At 42.0% G+C, this 18,366-nt stretch overlaps 1 protein-coding gene and 1 long non-coding RNA gene across 3 annotated transcripts in view; one reads left to right on the plus strand and one right to left on the minus strand.

The window, feature by feature from the left end:
* LOC138736663 (uncharacterized) overlaps positions 1-8,737 on the plus strand; it is an 86,963-nt gene extending 78,226 nt beyond the window's left edge. Inside the window, exons 1-2 of one of the 2 annotated variants that reach the window (XR_011340477.1) lie at positions 5,831-5,917; positions 8,530-8,737. This is a non-coding gene — a long non-coding RNA (uncharacterized lncRNA). Of the gene's footprint in view, positions 1-5,830; positions 5,918-8,529 lie in introns of those variants that run through there. The other variant, XR_011340478.1, reaches the window with a different exon arrangement.
* LOC138736661 (dihydropyrimidinase-related protein 5-like) overlaps positions 1-12,166 on the minus strand; it is a 63,809-nt gene extending 51,643 nt beyond the window's left edge. Inside the window, exon 1 of the mRNA XM_069886535.1 lies at positions 11,549-12,166. Coding sequence (XP_069742636.1) covers positions 11,549-11,923 — 375 coding nt within the window. The 5' untranslated portion in view covers positions 11,924-12,166. The remainder of the gene's footprint in view (positions 1-11,548) is intronic.
* Positions 12,167-18,366: the final 6,200 nt, after the last annotated feature.

Here is an 18,366-nt window from a genome sequence, read left to right on the forward strand (position 1 = left end):
TATGGTTCTGGTGGACTGGAGGTTGTGAATGGCACTCCACTTTTTAAGAAGGGAGCGAGGCAGCAGGAAGGAAATTGTCGACCTGCTAGCTTGACATCAGTGGTTGGGAAGCAGTTGGAGTTGATTGTCAAGGATGAGGTTATGGAATATCTGGAGGTGCATGAAAAGATAGGCCCAAGACAGCATGGTTTCCTAAAAGGAAAATCGTCCCTGACAAACCTATTGTAATTATTTTTTTAAAAAAAGAGGATAAACAGGGAGGGATGCAGTGGATGTTGTGTATTTGGACTTTCAAAAGGTCTTTGACAAGGTGCCACACATGAGGCTGCTGAAGAAGATGAGAGCCCATGGAATTACAGGAAATATACTAGCATGGGTAGAGCGTTGGCTGATTGGCAGAAAACAGAGTGGGAATAAAAGGAACCTATTTTGGTTGGCTAAATTGTGTTCTACATGGGTCAGTGTTGGGGCTGCTTCTTCTTATGTGGCATATAAATGATTTGGATTATGGAATAGATGATTTTGTGTTTAAATTTGCAGGTGATACCAAAAGGGGTGCTCGGACAGTGGTGCTGAGGATACAGAAAGCCTGCAGATAAACTTGGATCGATTAGGAGAATGGGGAAAACAGGGAGAAAATGAAATACAATGTTGGAAATACACTTTGGTAGAAGAAATAGACAGGCAGACAATTATTTAGATGGGGAGAAAATACAAAATCCAGAGGTACAAAGAGACTTGGGAGCCTTCATGCAGGATACCTGAAAGGTTAACCTTCAGATTGAGTTGGTGGTGAAGAAGGCAAATGCAATGTTGCATTTATTTCTAGAGGAATAGCGCCCAAGAGTAACGACGTCATGTTGAGACCTCACTTGGAGTACTGTTTGAGAAGACGAGCTGGCATTGGTGAGGGTTCAGAGAAGATTTACTAGAATACCATGAATGAAAAGGTTAGCATATGAAGAATGTTTGTCAGCTTTGGACTGTACTCTTTGGGAGTAGAGAAGGATGAGAGGTGACCCCAGAGACATTTTGAATACTGAAAGGCCTGAACAGAGTAGATGTGGCAAGGATGTTTTCCATGGCAGGGGAGTCTTAAGCCCCTTTCACACTTGCATACCACTAAATTGGTCATTCAGTGTCCTGGGATAGGAATGGGGGTTTGGCTTTTCACACTTGACCACTCCTAACTGGGACACTGAATGCTTTCACACTTGCAAGGAGCCATCCCCGAGGTTATGACTGTTCTATCTTCTCCTGGTGAAGTCATGACACATCGAGTGATAGTGAACATGCCCTAAATCTTGATCAATGTATTATGATCTTAGATTTGAACAAAATTAATCACGCATAATTATAACATAATTAAGCTTTATGTACAGCACAGTAGGAGGCCTTCAGCCCCTGCTGTTGTTGGGACGACCTATATAAACCTTTATAAAAGACTGTGGGAAAGTACGAGTAATAAATAGTAATAGCAGACAATTTTTAAACAGGGTGGGAAAGTTGGCTGCACTATCGCATACATTTTAAGCAGTATGGGATAGTTGGTAGTACTATCGCATATAATTTATAAATAGCATGGGGAAAAGCAATGGCGGACCTACCCTCCCAGAATGCCATGCAGCAGAGAAAGGGCTATATGCTCAGCTGCATATATGGAGCATTCATAGAGTGGTTTCTCTGCCACATGGCATTCTCGGAAGTAAGGTCCACCATTGCTTTTATCCCCATGGTCTTTATAAATTGTGCATTATAGCACTACCAATTTTCTCTTGCTGTTTAAAAATTGTCCGCTATTGCTATTTATTGCTATCTCCTCTCTCTCTCACTGCGACTTTCCCATGACAAAGTTTACATAGGTAAACAATCCTTTATTTGGAACCCTTTGGGGTCAGAGTGTTCCGAATTTTGGAAAGCCAGATTTAAATCCACCCGACTCGCGCTGCCGGTCTCCCGCCCGACATGCTGCTGGCCTCTCCCCCTCGTTGGCCCGACTCGTGCTGCCAGTCTCTCCCCCCTCCCTGCCAGCCTGACTCGCGCTGCCGGTCTCCCCCCTCCCTGCCAGCCCGACTTGCGCTGCCGGTCTCCCCCATGCCTGCCCGCCCCGTGTTGCTGGTCCACCCCCCCCGCCACGTGCTGCTGGTCTCCCGCCCGCCCGACTCGTGCTGCCAGTCTCTCCCCATCGCCAGCCCAACTCGCGATGCCAGTCTTCCGCCCTCACCCGCCCGACTCGCGCTGCAGGTCTCTCCCAACTTGCCGGATTTTGGAGCTTTCGGATAAAGGATCGTGTACCTGTACCTCATTTTAACCGTTTCTTCCTGCACTCATGCAAAAACTTGGGACGTTTCAATCCCACAATGCAATACCCATTTCACACTTGCCTGATTGCAACGCCAGAGTCAATCCACGGCATGAGATGACGTCATCTGACGCCAGCGTTGAGCTGATTTTGCTTTCACACTTGCCACTTTAAAGGCCGAATGGCGTTTGATTCCTGGGATTACTTGCAAGTGTGAAGGGGCTAAAGACAAGAGGGCACAACTTCAAGATAAAAGGGGTATCAATTTAAAACAGATGCAGAAAATTTTCTTTAGTCCGAGAGTCACAAATCTGTTGAAGTTGTGCCATTGGCAGCTGTGAAAGTGAGATTGTTGGGTGTATTTAAGGCAGATTGGTCAGGGGAGAAGAAGCCAGGAGTGGGGTTGAGTGGGAGAATGGATCATTCCAAGATTAGAATGATGGAGTTCATTTGATGGGGAGTAAGGGAGATGAACTTAGAGCATGGATCAGTGTGTGGAATTATGAATTTGTAGCCATCGCAGAGACATGGCTGATACAAGAACAGGATTGGCTGGTGCAGGTACCGGGGTTTAAATGTTTTAAAAGGGATAGAATGGAAGGTAAAAGATGGGGGTGGAGCTAGCAACACTAATCTGAGATAGTATCACAGCTGCAGAGAGGGAAGACGTTGTGGATGGATTTTCTAATGATTCAGTGTGGGTGGAAGTAAAAACAGGAAGGGGCTGATCACATTTTTGGGAATAGTCTTTTGGCCCCCAAATTGCCCTTGGGACAATGAGGAGCAGATAAGTAGGCAGATTTTGAAAATGTGCAGAAATAACAGGGTTGTGGTTATGGGAGACTTCAACTTCACAAGCTATATGAGCAGAAATAGGTCCATTGTCTCATCATTCCCCAGAGGCTGGTGGAGAAGCTGTTCTCACTGGGACTCTCTATAATTGGATCCTGGACTTCCTAACAGAAAGACCACAATCTGACCAGGTCAGTAGCAGAATATTGAGCACCATCACGCTGAGCACTGGTGCACCTCAGGACTGTGTGCTCAGCCCACTCCTGTTCACGCTATTGACCAGAACTGCATCGCCAGATCCAGCTCCAACAGTGTCGTTTACAGATAACATGCAGCGCCAGATCCAGCTCCAATGGTGTCGTTTACAGATGACACAGCAGTAATTGGCCTCATCAGCAACAACAATGAGTCGCACTACAGTAATGGAAAATCTCATGAAATGAGCCTCAACATGGACAAGATGAAGGAGATGATCGTGAACTTCAGGAGGACCAGGAATGACCACCCTTCACTATACATCAACAGCTCTGTAGTAGAGAGTGGAGAGCATCAAGTTCCCTGGAGTTCACTTGTGACCGATCATGGACACTTAACATCTCCTCCCTTGTCAGAAAGGCGCAACAGCGACTGCACTTCCTGAGGAGACTGAAGCAGGCAAGGCTACTGGCCGCCATTATGTCACCCCCCTGGCCGGCTGCATCACTGTGTGGTATAGTTGCTGCAGAGAAATGGATTGGAGGTCAATCCACAGGACCATAAGAGTGGTAGAGCTGATCACTGGAGTCTCCTTCACCCCCAATGATGTGATCTACCAGGATCATTGACTGAAGAGGGAACACAAAATCATTGAGGACCTTTTCCACCCTGAACACAGCATGTTTCAGCTGTTGTGGTTGGGGAAGAGATACAAGAATATCAGATCCAGCACCACCAGCTCAAGGAACAGCTTCTTTCAAGGGGCAATAAGAATGCTGAACAACCAAAGGAACTGCTCAGACTAACCATCTGAGACTCGCTCTTGCACAAGCAATATTTATTTTTATCTTACATAGGTATTGTTTGTCTGGTTGTGTGACTGCATGTTTTTGCACTGAGGATCGGAGAATGCTGTTTTGTCAGGTTGTACTTTTACAATCAGATGACAATAAATTGGACTGAACTTCCCAAATATTCAATGGCATATTCTGACAGCAAGAGGAATAGATAGGGCAGAATTTATCAGATTTGTCCAACAAGGATTCCTGTCAAGAGTATGTGGACAAGCTGATTAGAGGAGAGGCCAAACTGGATCTAGTACTGGAAATGAACCTGGTTAGGTGACAGATTTTTTGGTGGGGAAAGCATTTCGGTAATAATGAACACAACTCCCTGACCTTTTGGATAGCTATGGACAAGGATAGGAGAAGACAAAATGGTGAAGTGTTGAATTGGGAAGGGTGAATTAAAATGGGATTAAGCAGGAACTGGGGAGAATAAATTGGGAACAGATGTTCTTCGGGGTGGGGGGGTGTTTAGGGACACTCAGTGGGACAAACATATCCAGAATACCACCCGAGTTAGAGAAAATTTGGCAAGATAAGGGAACTGTGGTTGACAAAAGCAGTGAGGCAGCTAGTTAAGAGAAAGAAGGAAACTTTCACAAGGTTTAAGAAGCAAAAGGCAGGAAGGGTTCATGAGAATTATATGGTAGGCAGGAAATAACTTAAAAGGAGAACTAGAAGGGGCACAGGACTTGGAAAGTAAGATTAATGAAAACCCCAAGGTGTTATATGCTTAAGTGAAGAGCAAAAATATGACGAGCAAATGCAGGACTGCTTATGGATAATGGAGGCAACATGTGCCTGGAGACAGAGGTCCTAAATGAATACTTTGCTTCACCAGAGAGAGGGACCTTGGTCAATGGGAGGTCAGTATAGAACAATATTTGGTGCTGAGAATGCTGAGGTTAAGAAAGAGGAAGTGCTGGATCAACTTAAAAACATTAGGAATACAAGTCCCCATGTTACTAGAGGAAGAAAGGGGATAAATGACTGGGGATTTGGCAATGAGCTCTGCAGCCTTCCTGGCCAAAGGGGAGGTCGGGAAGGATTGGAGAATGGTAAACTTGATTCCCTCATTTAAAAAATGTAATAGGGAGAACCCTGGGAATTATAGACCAGTGAGATCTTATGTCAATGGTGGGAAAACTATTGGAGAGGATTCTGATGGACAGGATTTACGAGCATTTAGAGAAATATACCATGTATGCTGGCGTACAAGAATGTCTTTGAATGCTAAAAATGTCACCAAAAATGTCTTTTGCACCAAGTATAAAATACAAACTTTAACAGCAAAGTCTCAGTGCTCTCCCACAGGGTCCATTCACCTGGTTCAATTGTCATTGACTCTATACAGGGTTTAAATGGCTTGATAAAGGAGCTGATGGAAGTTTATTTTAAAATATGCTAATAAAATGTAAACCTTTACTCGGTAATTTTCTTTGAAAATATTGTGAATTAGTATATTAAATGTGCATAACAGCATCACTCCACTCGTCAGCAGTAAGTGCCAGACTTCGGGTAGTTATATACTGAGTACAGTTCAAAAACCTAAATTTTAGGTGGAAATTCAGGGGAGTCATCTTATTGGCTGGCATATACACCAATCTTCTCAGGGATAGTCAGCCTGGCTTTGTGAGGGGAAGGACATGACTCACGAGCTAAATCAAAATTTTGAGGTAACAAGAAATTGATGAAGGTAGGGCGGTAGATGTGGTGTATATGGATTTTAGTAAATATGCATTTGACAAGATCCCCCATGGGTAGTCATTCATAAAGTCATAAGGTATGGAATCTTGGCTCTGTGGGTTCAGAAGTGGCTTGCCTGCAGAAAGCAGAGGGCGGTAGTGGTAGATGGAACATATTCTGCCTGGAGGTCAGGGACTAGTGAAATTTTGCAGGGTTCTGGGACCTCTGGTCTTTGTGATTTTTATAAATGACCTGGATGAAGAAGTAGAGGGATGAGTCAGTAGGCTTACAGATGATACCAAGATTGAATGTGTTGTGGATAATGTAGAAGATTGTTGTAGATTACAACAGGATATAGACAGGATACAGAATTGGCAGAAAGGTAGCAGATTGAGTTCAATCCAGATTACTGTGAAGAGATGCATTTTGGAGGGTCAAATTTGAAGGTAGAGAACATGGTTAATGTCAGGATTCTCAACAAATTGGAAGAACAGAGGAACCCTGGGGTCCAAATCCATATATTTCTTGAGGTTGTTGCACAATTTGATAAGGTAGTTAAGGCAGCTGATGGTAATGCTGGCCTACATTAGTCAGGGGATGGAGTTCAAGAGGTTAATGTTGCAGTTCTATAAAGCTCTGGTTAGACAACACTTGGAATTATATGTTCAGTTCTGGTCGCCTCATTACAGGAAGGATGTAATGGAAGCTAATGGAGAGGGTGCAGAGATTTAGCAGGATGTTGCTTGGATTAGAGAATGGATTTTATGAGGCAAGGTTGACAGAATGAGGGCTTTTCTCATTGGAGTAGAGAAGGATGAGAGGTGACTTAATAGAGGTCTACAATATAATAAAATGCATCAATAGGATGGACAGCCAGCACCTTTTTCCCTCCAGAGTGAGACTAGCAAACACCAGAGGACATCTATATAAGGTGAATGGAGGAAAGTTTAGGGGAGCAGGGATACGTTTTTTTTTTAAAAAGAGGTGGGTGTCTTGAATGCACTGCCAGGGGTGATGGTGGAGGCTTGTACAATAAGAACATTTATGAGACTCATGGATCCAAAAAAAAGAGGGTTGTGTGTGTGTGTGCGTGAGTGTGCATGAGAGAGAGAGAGTAAGGTAGGGAATGTTTAGTTTGCTGAATGGGTTCATATATGTCAGCACAATATCATGGACCAAAGGGGCTGTACTGTGCTTTAAAGTTCTATATTACAAATTTTTTAACCATAATTAATTTGAAGTATTATCATTCAAGACAATAATTAAATTGTTATTTAATAGTTCATGTAGTATATAGAATATATTCATGAACAAATCCATATTTCTTTCATCAGTGTTGAGCTAAATCAATAATGAATTATTTGAGAGTTATGCTGTAAATGTAGTCTAGTTATTTTGGAATGCAAATACAGTGTTTGGTTGGGGGCTTTTATGCTCTGGTTGGCAGACAGATCCTAACCAAGCTACTCAGTTGTGACAGTATGACAAAAAGGGAACAGCTGGCTGATATCTACTCCTCTCAGATCAACTGATCCATAGCAACGCTTTTAGTTGCAAAGCATTCTTCAGAATACAACAGATACTATTACATTTTGATCATATCTGGCATTTCAATTATGATACCTCCTCCAGTTTCTACCCCCTACCAATAAATACAATGCACATGCCTGGCATTCTTGCAAAGAAACCCACACCAAATGTAGAAGATATTTTGATGATGGTGAAAGAAAGGTTCCTCATTAAATAAAAGTGGTTCTCAACTGTTCTGCAATAATAGATTAGAGAAGCTCAAATTTACAATAATTCAGTACTAAATCAGACTAGTGCAGTACACTTGATTATCTGAACATTGAGAGTTACATTTAATAAAAATTTAAAATTATTTGGGTCATCAAATATTGATCAGACAGAACAACCCCCCCCCCCCCAACTTTCCCAAACACAAGCTGAAATTTGTTACAATTCCTAGGCCCATTAATCAATTTCCAACCAAAGAACTCAATGATAGGTCAGAAATAAAATGGAGAATTTGGGGTCAAATCAATCCAAATTGATATTACAATGGCTAGTCAAAACATTGATGAACAATGAATAAAATTTATCCTATTCAGTTAAATTTTCAATATTCCATATTCCTTTATTGTCATGTACTGACACTCAAATTTCATTTTTATCATAATACTATTTCAAAAGGCTGCAACTAATCAGCATGCATAAATCACTCTAAGGTTGTTTACAACAGCTCTGAATTCATTCTTTACAGCTTCAATTTTGCCTAGTTATAAATAAGCATCTGTAATATTTTTGGCAAAATATTAAAAAAAAATTTCAACATTCATACTCAACAACACAAAACATTTTCAGTCATATCTACTCCTGATTGACAATCGCACAACACACACATCTTTTCTTTGTTTGTATCAATGAAAAAAATTGGACAGCTAAAATTTGGGTTGACATATATGCTTTTCCCTGTTTTTTCAAAAAAATTCTGACTACATTGTAAGTTTTGCTCAGCATTTCAATTCAACTTCTTCCTTAACACCAAAGGGAATGGATTTGGAACCAAATTCTGTAACAGAGAATCACTGGCTACTTGTCTGGTAATGAACAGTCATGGTTTTGGAGGATGCAGGTAAGTTAGGGAAGGGAAGTGGGAAATGTTTTGGTGATTAAAAATAAAATGAACATGTATTCTCATTTTTGCAGGTAGTTTCCACCTCCCAGGTTCAATAGCGCAATATCACACCATCTACCCTGAGAAAGATGACACTCTGCCGTTCCAGAGGAACCCACATTTAGCCAGAATACATGACCTGTCTCAGCTGTTTCCCCAGATCACCACCATCAGTGAAGTCAGCCTCCAGTTAATTTGATTCTCTCCACTGAATGCAGTAAAGACTTTTGGACCAGACAATATCTCAACTACTTTGTTGCTTCAAGCAAGCCAGGCCATTAGCCAAGCTATTCGTGTAGTTATAACACAAGTGATTATAACACTAACATCTATCTGACAAAATAGAAAATTTACCCAGGTACCCTGTTCAAAAGCAGAACAAATCCAATCCAGCAGATCATTGTTCAGTCATCAGCAAAACAATGGAAACATTGTCAATAATATCTGCCCCTAATCTGCTCAATTGCACAACTGAATTTCACTATGGTCACCTGGGTTAATCATGGATAAGAGAGCTGAATTGTAGAAACGAGGAATCAATACAGTATTTGACAGAGAATGACAATGAGGCAAACTGAAGACAAAACAAACCAGTGGTTGTAACCACTGGTTACAAAGGATGCTGGCTGTAGCATTTGGAGATAAATCACCCCAGCTCCAGGATATCTCCGCATAAAATCAGAATGGGGATGTTTATTGACAATGGCACAATGTTTACTTCCATCCACAATTCCTCCAGCAAATGAAGTAACCTATGTTTGCATAAAGTACAATCTACACCATATTCAAGTACTTAACTTGACAAATAACATTTGGACCACAAAAGTGCCAGGCAAGCCCATTTTCAACAAGATATTCAATGTCATTATCAATGTTAAATTTCCCACCAGCAATATTCTGGGAGATGAGAGAGTGGGTGATTATTGCCCAGAAACTGGATTGGTCAAACCACAGGAGTACAGAGATTGTATATTCTGTGATCATCCATCTGAAACCATCTCACGTGACTGTCCACCGCATCCACCACTTGAATTCCTTCCACACAACTAGTGTGCAGTTACCACAGTGTATAAAACTGCACAATTCATTGCAATCAGTCATCCAGGCTACTCTGGCAACATAGAACATTATAGCACAGAAAACAGACCCATCCACCCTTTGAGTCTGTGCAAAACTATTATGGCTCATCCAATTGATCTATACCTTATCCCTCCAATCGATATACCTGTCCAATTTTTTCTTCAGTGGATGCCTGGAGGGTGGGGTGACAGTGGATGCCTGGAGGGTGGGGTGACAGTGGATGCCTGGAGGGTGGGGTGACAGTGGATGCCTGGAGGGTGGGGTGACAGTGGATGCCTGGAGGGTGGGGGGTGGGGTGACAGTGGATGCCTGGAGGGTGGGGTGACATTGGTCCACATTGACCAATTCAGATGGCAGCTCATTCCAGACTCAGACCACTGTATGAAGAAATTCCCCCAAATGTTTCCCCTAGACTTCCCTCCTTTCACCTGTAACCCATGTCCTCTGGTTTGTATCTCACTTACCCTCTCCCAAATTTGTAAATTTTTAAAAGTAGGAAAAAAAAAACATTTGTTTTGTATATGGAACGGGATACATGTGGAAAGAGGTATAAGGAATTATCAGTTCGCTTAATTGACTTTAAAACAGAATCAACTTCTTCCGTTTACAAGAAAGCAAAAGATTGCCGGCACTTGGGAAATAGACACCTGCAAAGTCTCCAAGTCAAACACCATTCTGATTTGGAAATAAATTGCTAAATATTTAGTTAATGTCTAAATCCTGGAACTCTACCCAACAATACAGAATACCTGTACAATCAATATACAACAATTGAAGCAGGTGGCCTGCAGTCACACCATCAAGTGTGCAATGATAAAGCTAACCAAAAGATCTTTTCATCATGGTGTTAGATCTCTCCTGCTAAGTGGCATAAAGATAGTTAACTTGAGTTTACAAAAGTCTTTACATCAATTATCAACAGATCACCTGTACGACTTGATTTGTAAGCTTCTTCACACCTTGAACCAGCTCTGACCACTAAATCAAACAAAATATTTTGTATGGCTTCTAAGGGAAAAAATAAATTTATCTTAACCAGACAGTCATCCAAAAATTAAAATTGCCTTTGGCAATGTGTCTCTTTCTTCTCAACTCACCAGCTTCTTCATTCTCCATCTATCCCAAAAACAGACTAAATTTCATCTCCAAAGATGAACTGCAGACAGCTCCACCCGAAAATACAACTCATGGGACAAATAAATGGACAAAATCTGAAAAGATTGAATAGATGATGTTCATTTGCTAGCTCCTTTGATGATCATTTTTTTAAAAATTGCCTGATTAAAGTAACGTGGACTTTCAGTCGTGTTCTGCGATTCTGTTTGGGATTTGTGTGGTGAGGAAATAGTTTGTGTCAGAGAATGAGGAGGAGAGATAATAAAGAGAGTTGGGTGGGGGGTGGGGTGACAGTGGATGCCTGGAGGGTGGGGTGTGGGGTGACAAAGGATGCCTGGAGGGTGGGGGGTGGGGTGACAGTGGATGCCTGGAGGGTGGGGGGTGGGGTGACAGTGGATGCCTGGAGGGTGGGGGGTGGGGTGACAGTGGATGCCTGGAGGGTGGGGGGGTGGGGTGACAGTGGATGCCTGGAGGGTGGGGTGTCAGTGGATGCCTGGAGGGTGGAGTGACAGTGGATGCCTGCAGGGTGGGGGGGTGGGGTGACAGTGGATGCCTGGAGGGTGGGGGTGTGGGGTGACAGTGGATGCCTGGAGGGTGGGGTGACAGTGGATGCCTGGAGGGTGGTGTGACAGTGGATGCCTGGAGGGTGGGGTGTCAGTGGATGCCTGGAGGGTGGAGTGACAGTGGATGCCTGGAGGGTGGGGTGACAGTGGATGCCTGGAGGGTGGGGTGACAGTGGATGCCTGGAGGGTGGGGTGACAGTGGATGCCTGGAGGGTGGGAGGGGACGGGCACGACATGAAAGATGGCGCGGAGGGTGTGGTGTGCGAAGAACAATGCCCGGCACACTCATTACCTTGGTGCCCTGGTAGTAATCGTCCACGGACGTCATGTTCATGAAGGTCTCTTGGAAATGGGTGCTGGTGTCGATGCCGCCCGGCATCACCAGCTTGCCGGTGGCGTCGATGACCTTGGCACCACCGGGGATCATGAGCTCGCGGCCCACCAGCTGAATGACGCCATTCTCGATGTAGACGTCGGCCTCCTGGGTGCAATCGTCGTTCACCACCCGGCCCCCTTTGATCAGGGTCCGCAGGGCGCTGGCACTCGCGTGCATCGTTCCCCTCAAACAGCTCCGAGCAGCCCCGACCCTCGCCCCTCTTCCTCCGCTGAACGGCTCTTGTGATGTGAGAGGGAAGCAGCCAAAGCCCGGCCACCCGTCCTCTCGCATCCACGACTCTGGCTCAGTGCGGACGTGCGCGCGCGTCGCTCAACCTGCCCGTGGATCGCGCGAATGAACCAATCTTCGCCGAGAGACTGGACAGCGCCGCCCACTGAACACTGGGAGTTGTGGTCTAATCTCGCCGATCCATCCCGGAAAGAGCGGCCTATGAACTACATATCCCACAACGTCTCGCACAACCTGGTGTGGTCCTGGAATCTGACTAGCAGGCTCAGAGAGACTGCATCAGCGAGCATTGTTTGAGTTTTATCCCTATTGCAATAACGCTGACGATTAAAATGGATTGTGTCGTTTGCAACATGTGCATTATTCCACAAATCAATTAAAGTCAACCGGAAAACTTTGAAAACGTCAATTTAGATTGACGACATCGTTAAATTGATGCGTGCACTGCGATGAGGGACCTGGAACAAACGTTCTGTTCTTCCATCTTTTCATCCGTTCATGTTTCTGAGTTCAGCAGTTGGGGTTTACTCGCTAATATCGGATGCACATTTTCAGTGTAAGTTGAAATCAGATAGAGATTGAGGGGAACTCGTGAGACACAGGGAACATTAAAGGAAGACTCCAAACGCCATGATTGTGCTTCAACAGAGAGAAGTGCTGGAGAAACACAGCATGTCATGCAGCGCCCCTTCTGTAGCAACCAACGTGTCTGGCTTGAGTCTTTTGTCAAGGTACAAGGGAGGCCAAAGGAAAATTTTACACAACTGCGAACTTTTATCTGACTCGAAGGCAATTGCAAATAAAAAAAGAACCTTCCTGTTTTGCGGCATTCTCCTGGTTGAAGAAGACGCAATTACATCTCAAAAGATAGGAGTGGAAGTATGTAATTAAGTCCCTTGACCCTGCACCGCCAGTTATCAAGATCATGCGCGATCTAACTCAATGCCATATTCCAGCACTCTTCCCATATATTTCCTTTCATTTATCTCATTCCAAAGGTCTATCAATCTCCCTTTTGATCCTCTGAGGTGGAGAATTCCAAAGATTCACCATCCTCCAAGTGTAGAAACCTTCCCTCCCCTGGGTCTTCAATAGCTCCCACTTTTTCTCAGACTGTGACTGACCTCGGCTTCTCTGCCAGGGGAAAAAACAATCTTCATTATAATTACTCTTTTGATCTCCAAAGTCTAGCTGCAATTGTGAATATTTATCTATCCTTTTATATTTATTTTATCTATTTCTGTCATTTCATACTACCATCATTACATTTCTGCTATTGTAGTTGGCATATCTTATGTCCTGATGAAGCTAAAGAATGAGAAAGGGTGAGTCGCAAACCAAAGAGGAATCCAAAAATACTCTCTCTGAAGGAACATGAACAGAACTACAATTTGATTTTTGAATATTTTATTTTTGTTTTTTCAAAAATTATAAAGTGACATTTTAATTATATTAAACTTTTTCTCACAAACACAACAAACAAAAACAAAAAAAGTCCCCTCCCCCTCCCCTTCCATACATGCAGATCAGTTCACTGTCAGAGCTTACATATATTTTAAGTATATAGAGTGCAGGTGGGGAAACAAAGTTTTTATATTGATGATAGTTACTTTTATACCCTTTTTTTGTTCCTTTTTACTACTGTATCTGGGCCAGATATGGCTGCCAGAACTTCACAAAAGTTTCATATTTATTCTTTAAGTTTTATATGATTTTTTTCAATTATTATGCTGTTTATTTCCGCAGTCCATTGTGCTATAAGTAGAGGGGAGTCAGACTTCCAAGTCCTCATCCTCGTTGCCACTGTTGTGTATGCACTCATACATTTAAGACTCGGAGACGTGATGCTTTCTCATCCTTTACTTCTATTAGACTAACATGGCTACTGACACACAAGGTGATATATGGAAGGGTGACATCATGAGATAGGCAGAGGGCAGGCTTATACCTAACACTTGCAATGCAATTTTTCGCTACCACCAGTGCTATTTTTATAAATGAGATTTGATATTTGGTCAATTTGTCCATTATTTCCATGAAATTACCTCATGGACATAGCTCTGGATTGCCTGTGAAGGCCACTCCTGTAATCCTGGTTAATTTTTCTGCAATTTCTTGCCAAAATGGCCTCACTTTCACACACGACCATGTGGCATGTAAAAAAAAGTTCCTGTCTCAGTCCCACATCTGAAGCACATTTCTGAAATTTCAGCTTTTGATCTGTGTAACTTTTGTGGGGTTAGATATAACTGATGTAACAAATTATACTGAACAAATCCATGTCTTGCATTTATAATTGATGTCATACTGTCGTAACACCAATCTGACCAGCTTCTTTCCTAAATCACCACACCCAAGTCCAATTCCCATCTTTCCCTTGACCTCTGCAACTCTGGTTTTTCACTTTCGCTCTAGAGAGCAGAGTACATTTTTGTTTTAAATTGGGGTGTATCACCCATCCAAACCATTCATTCAGTTTCACTAATTTCACTAATGGGGTCAACGTTGGTCCCCATCTTTCTCTTACGAACAATCTAAGCTGGAGAAAACAGAAGAAAGTCCCATTGGCCACTCTATATTTGTGTTTTAATTTTCAAAGGATATAAGAGTTCCTTCCGTGTAACAGTCTTAATATACCTTATACCTTTGTCACACCACAAATTTAATATTCTATTGCCCATGTTCATAGGCAAAACACGTTTTTACACAATGGTGCTTTTATTGATATCCCTACTTTTTTCCCCATACATTCATTAATTTCTTGCCACATTTTAATCCTATGTATTGGAATGGGGTTATCTGTCTTTTCTATAGTAAATTGAAGCTCCATTTATAGATAAAGTCCTTTGCAGAATTACAATTCCTAAGAGGAAAAAAAAGTAAAACAATGATCAAAAAGGAAATTTGTTTCTTGTGGCAAAAGGTAAGGCAGAGGTGCCAAATAATTTTCCCATGTCATTCTTAACTGAGGAAGAACATGCCACTGGAGTCTCAGGAAAGGAACATGTAATTGTGATACTTACTGTGAAAAAGAAATGTCATAAAGGTGAGCTATACTTGAAGTGTATGAATTGTTTGGGCCAAAAAGATGAATCCTACATCGCGGAGGAAAGGCAGGGAAAATATTTCAAATATCCTAGCTGTAAGTGATTTTTTTTCATTGATTCAAAAGATGTGCGCTTCAGAGTCTGAACCAGTATTTAACTGTCCATCTCTAATTGCCCTTGAAATAATCTTCCAAATATCTTTAGATTTAGGAATGATGCCTGATAATGGCAAAACTACTCATTTTGACACTTATTCAATAATGGGTGTAATCTTAACGATATTTACACATCTGTTTAACATTGAATAAATATAGACTAGACAATTTAACCTGAATAGTGAAGAAGTTCTAAAAACAATAACAAGGACAGAATGAACCATGACTTGGACAAGTGTCAATTGATCAATCAAAAAACAATCTGATGGAAAAACTCAGTGGGATGAGCAGCATCAGTGGGAAAAAAAAAGAATGGTGCAGGTTTCGAGTTGGAACCCTTTATCAAGTCTGAGTGTTCAGAGGGGAGGTCACCAATATCATGAGGACAGGGTAGGAGGGTTTGGACAGGAACCTGTAAGAGATCAGCGAATCCAGGAGTGAGAAAGATGATGGACAGATAGAAAGGTGAAGGTAGTTGATTGGTAGGTGCCAGACAAAGGAAGAGAGAGGCAAGGAAGAAAAACAGTCAGGTGGAGGAAGGTATCATACAGATTGAAGTTGGAGGGGTGAGGGGGTGATGTAGAGGCAAAGGCTGCCAGTTCTGGAATCTGATAGAGAAGGTATAATGGTAATAGTAATCTTCAACATATCTGATGTGTTGGTCTTTATAAGTCAAGTCTTTATTTCGCCAAGATTCAAAAATAATCCACTCTTTCTGTTGGAAATAGTGGAAGCGAACAATCATTGGTCTTGAACAATCTCCAGAAGATACCTTTGGAAATGGAGCACGATGAGCTCGGTCATGTAAAGGGTCCACACCCAGTAACTCTTTTCCGAACACCTCAGTGAGTAGCTTGGTGAAAAATTGTACAAGTGACTGTTCTTTCTCAATCCCTTCTTTTAATCCTGGATATTATTGCATCTGCTCCAGCCCTCCAGGTTGACTAGGCGTGATGTTAACTTTTTATTGCTGACAATCATTTCTTCCAGCTTTTGTTCACAGAACTTTTCTATGTTTCTATGACTAACTCCAGAGCAGCCATACACCCTTCTCATAATGGAACTCCTTCTAAAGCTTTAACAAGCTTTTCCTCCATCTCAATGTAAAATTCTTTCATGCTCTTCATTAATTTTTCCATAATTTCTTGGAATTGAACCTTCATCATTTTGGTAACTTAATCAATGATAGTTAATTCCATTTGAACTTCAAGTTCCTCTTCAGCTTTAGATTCCTTGGTCTCCTTCACTGCCTTTCTGGACTTTTTTGGGCCTAATGGAATGAAAGGGGAAAGGGGAGATCCTGTAGGTGTAATGTGATTGGAATGTGTTGTAGATGGGTGTGAGTGTATGGATAAGGGGAAGAATGGAATTAGTGCAAAAGATATTTGATATTGGAAAATGCATTCATCATACCATTTGGTAGTAGAAGGTATGTGATATGATGTCATGTTACAACAAGGTTGAAGCATGATGTAGGACATCAACAGCACTGATGCAAAACTGGAGAAACAAAATAATGGTTGGTGAGGAAGGTGAACAGAGGTATTCCCTTGGATTTGATTTGAGGGTCATTGGTTTTTTTAGAATTCAATATTAATAACCTTGACTTTGGTGCACAGGCCAGCTGCATCATTTATATAAACAGGCTGGTGGAATGAACAGTAACAGGAGAGATGTGAGATGATAATTTTAGTTGGAAGAGTGATGGAAAGCAACATAGAATAAAGAATAAAGCTAAAATAGGGGCAGGAGCAGAGGGATTCGGGGTGTGGGTGTACACGTTATTGAAAGTGGCAGGCAAGGTTGAGAAATCAGTTGATAACACATGGTCACTATCAACAGAGGAATAACCTTAAGGCAGGGAAGTCATGCTGAACATTTTATAAGACACTGATTTGGCCTCAGATAGGGTATTATATTCATTCTGTTTGCTTAATTATAGGAAGGAAGGTAATCTAGTAAAAGATTTATGGAGATTGGTTCCTGGAATAAGGACCACAGATATGCAGGATAGCTTGCCTTAGAGAGTCTGTTCTTATTGAAGGAGAAGACTGATGGAGATCTATTTGAAGTATACAAACAATGAGTGGTCTGGACAAAGTGGATTGTGGGGGCCATTTATAAAGGTCAGGAGGTGACCGGTATGAAATAAAGGATCATGAGGAAAAACTTATTTTAAATGCAATGTGTGACTGAAATTTGGAATGCACTGCCCTCAAATGTGGGGAAGATAGATTCCATTGGGCCTTCAAGAGAGTTATGGAAAAATATCTTTAGGAAAAATTGCAAGGCAATGGAAGGAAGATGGAGAGCTGATGGAGATATGATGGGATGAATGGCCAGTACATTCCATGATGAATTCTTCTACAACTTGATCTCCTTCTCTCTGTTTTTCTTTACTGAGCTCAGTTTTTGAGGATAATACAAATGAAAAATAAATTGATGTCTAAGTATAGGCTACTTGACCAAGATCAGAAGAATCAAGGAAATATGAGGTGTTTCAACTCATACCTTGAAAACAATATAATCATTTTACAGAAAAAATTGCTGAGGTTTTCATTGGGCCTCACTCTGGCAGTGGAGGAAGCTAAGGATAGAGAGGTTGGAATGGGAATGGAAAGGGGTGTTGAACTGGCATGCAACCAAGAACTTGGGATGGTCATTGTGGACAGAATGTAGAAGTTCTGAAAAATGCTCCTCAAGTTTGCACTTGGTCTCACTGATATAGAGAAGTTGCAATGTGATCACACACATGGAAGGGCTGTTTAGGCCCCTGGATGGCAGAGAGGGAGGAGGTATAAGAGTAAGACTCATGTGTCTCCAGTAGATTGATGTGAGAAAACCAGGATGATAGACAAATTATTGCAAACAACAGAAGTAACAGGGAGAGCTGATGAAAATGCTACTAATGTGATATATGTGGAATCCAAAAGCAATTTATAAAATGTCACACTAAAGGTTTGTCAATCAGTTTGAAAGTAGTGGACTGAATGAAAAATTTGAGTGTGGATAGAAATTTGATTAACTAAAAGGAAATATAGAATTGTGCTGCAAGGAGCAAAGTCACAGATCTTTGGTCGGAGTATAGCTTTGCTAAGTATAGTTGATAATATGGTATTCGCACAATATCCAAATCGCATAATGTCCTATTTCACAGAACAGTATGTCAGAGTTGGGGGGGCCAGGTGGCGGGTGAAATGGGGGAAGGACCAGAATATTCAATTTTCGAAGAGTAGCTATGAACTGCACATTTCACAAACATTTCTACAACTGATTCCACCTG

The sequence above is a fragment of the Narcine bancroftii genome, chromosome 6 (genome assembly GCF_036971445.1).
Source record: "Narcine bancroftii isolate sNarBan1 chromosome 6, sNarBan1.hap1, whole genome shotgun sequence".
NCBI lineage: Eukaryota > Metazoa > Chordata > Chondrichthyes > Torpediniformes > Narcinidae > Narcine > Narcine bancroftii.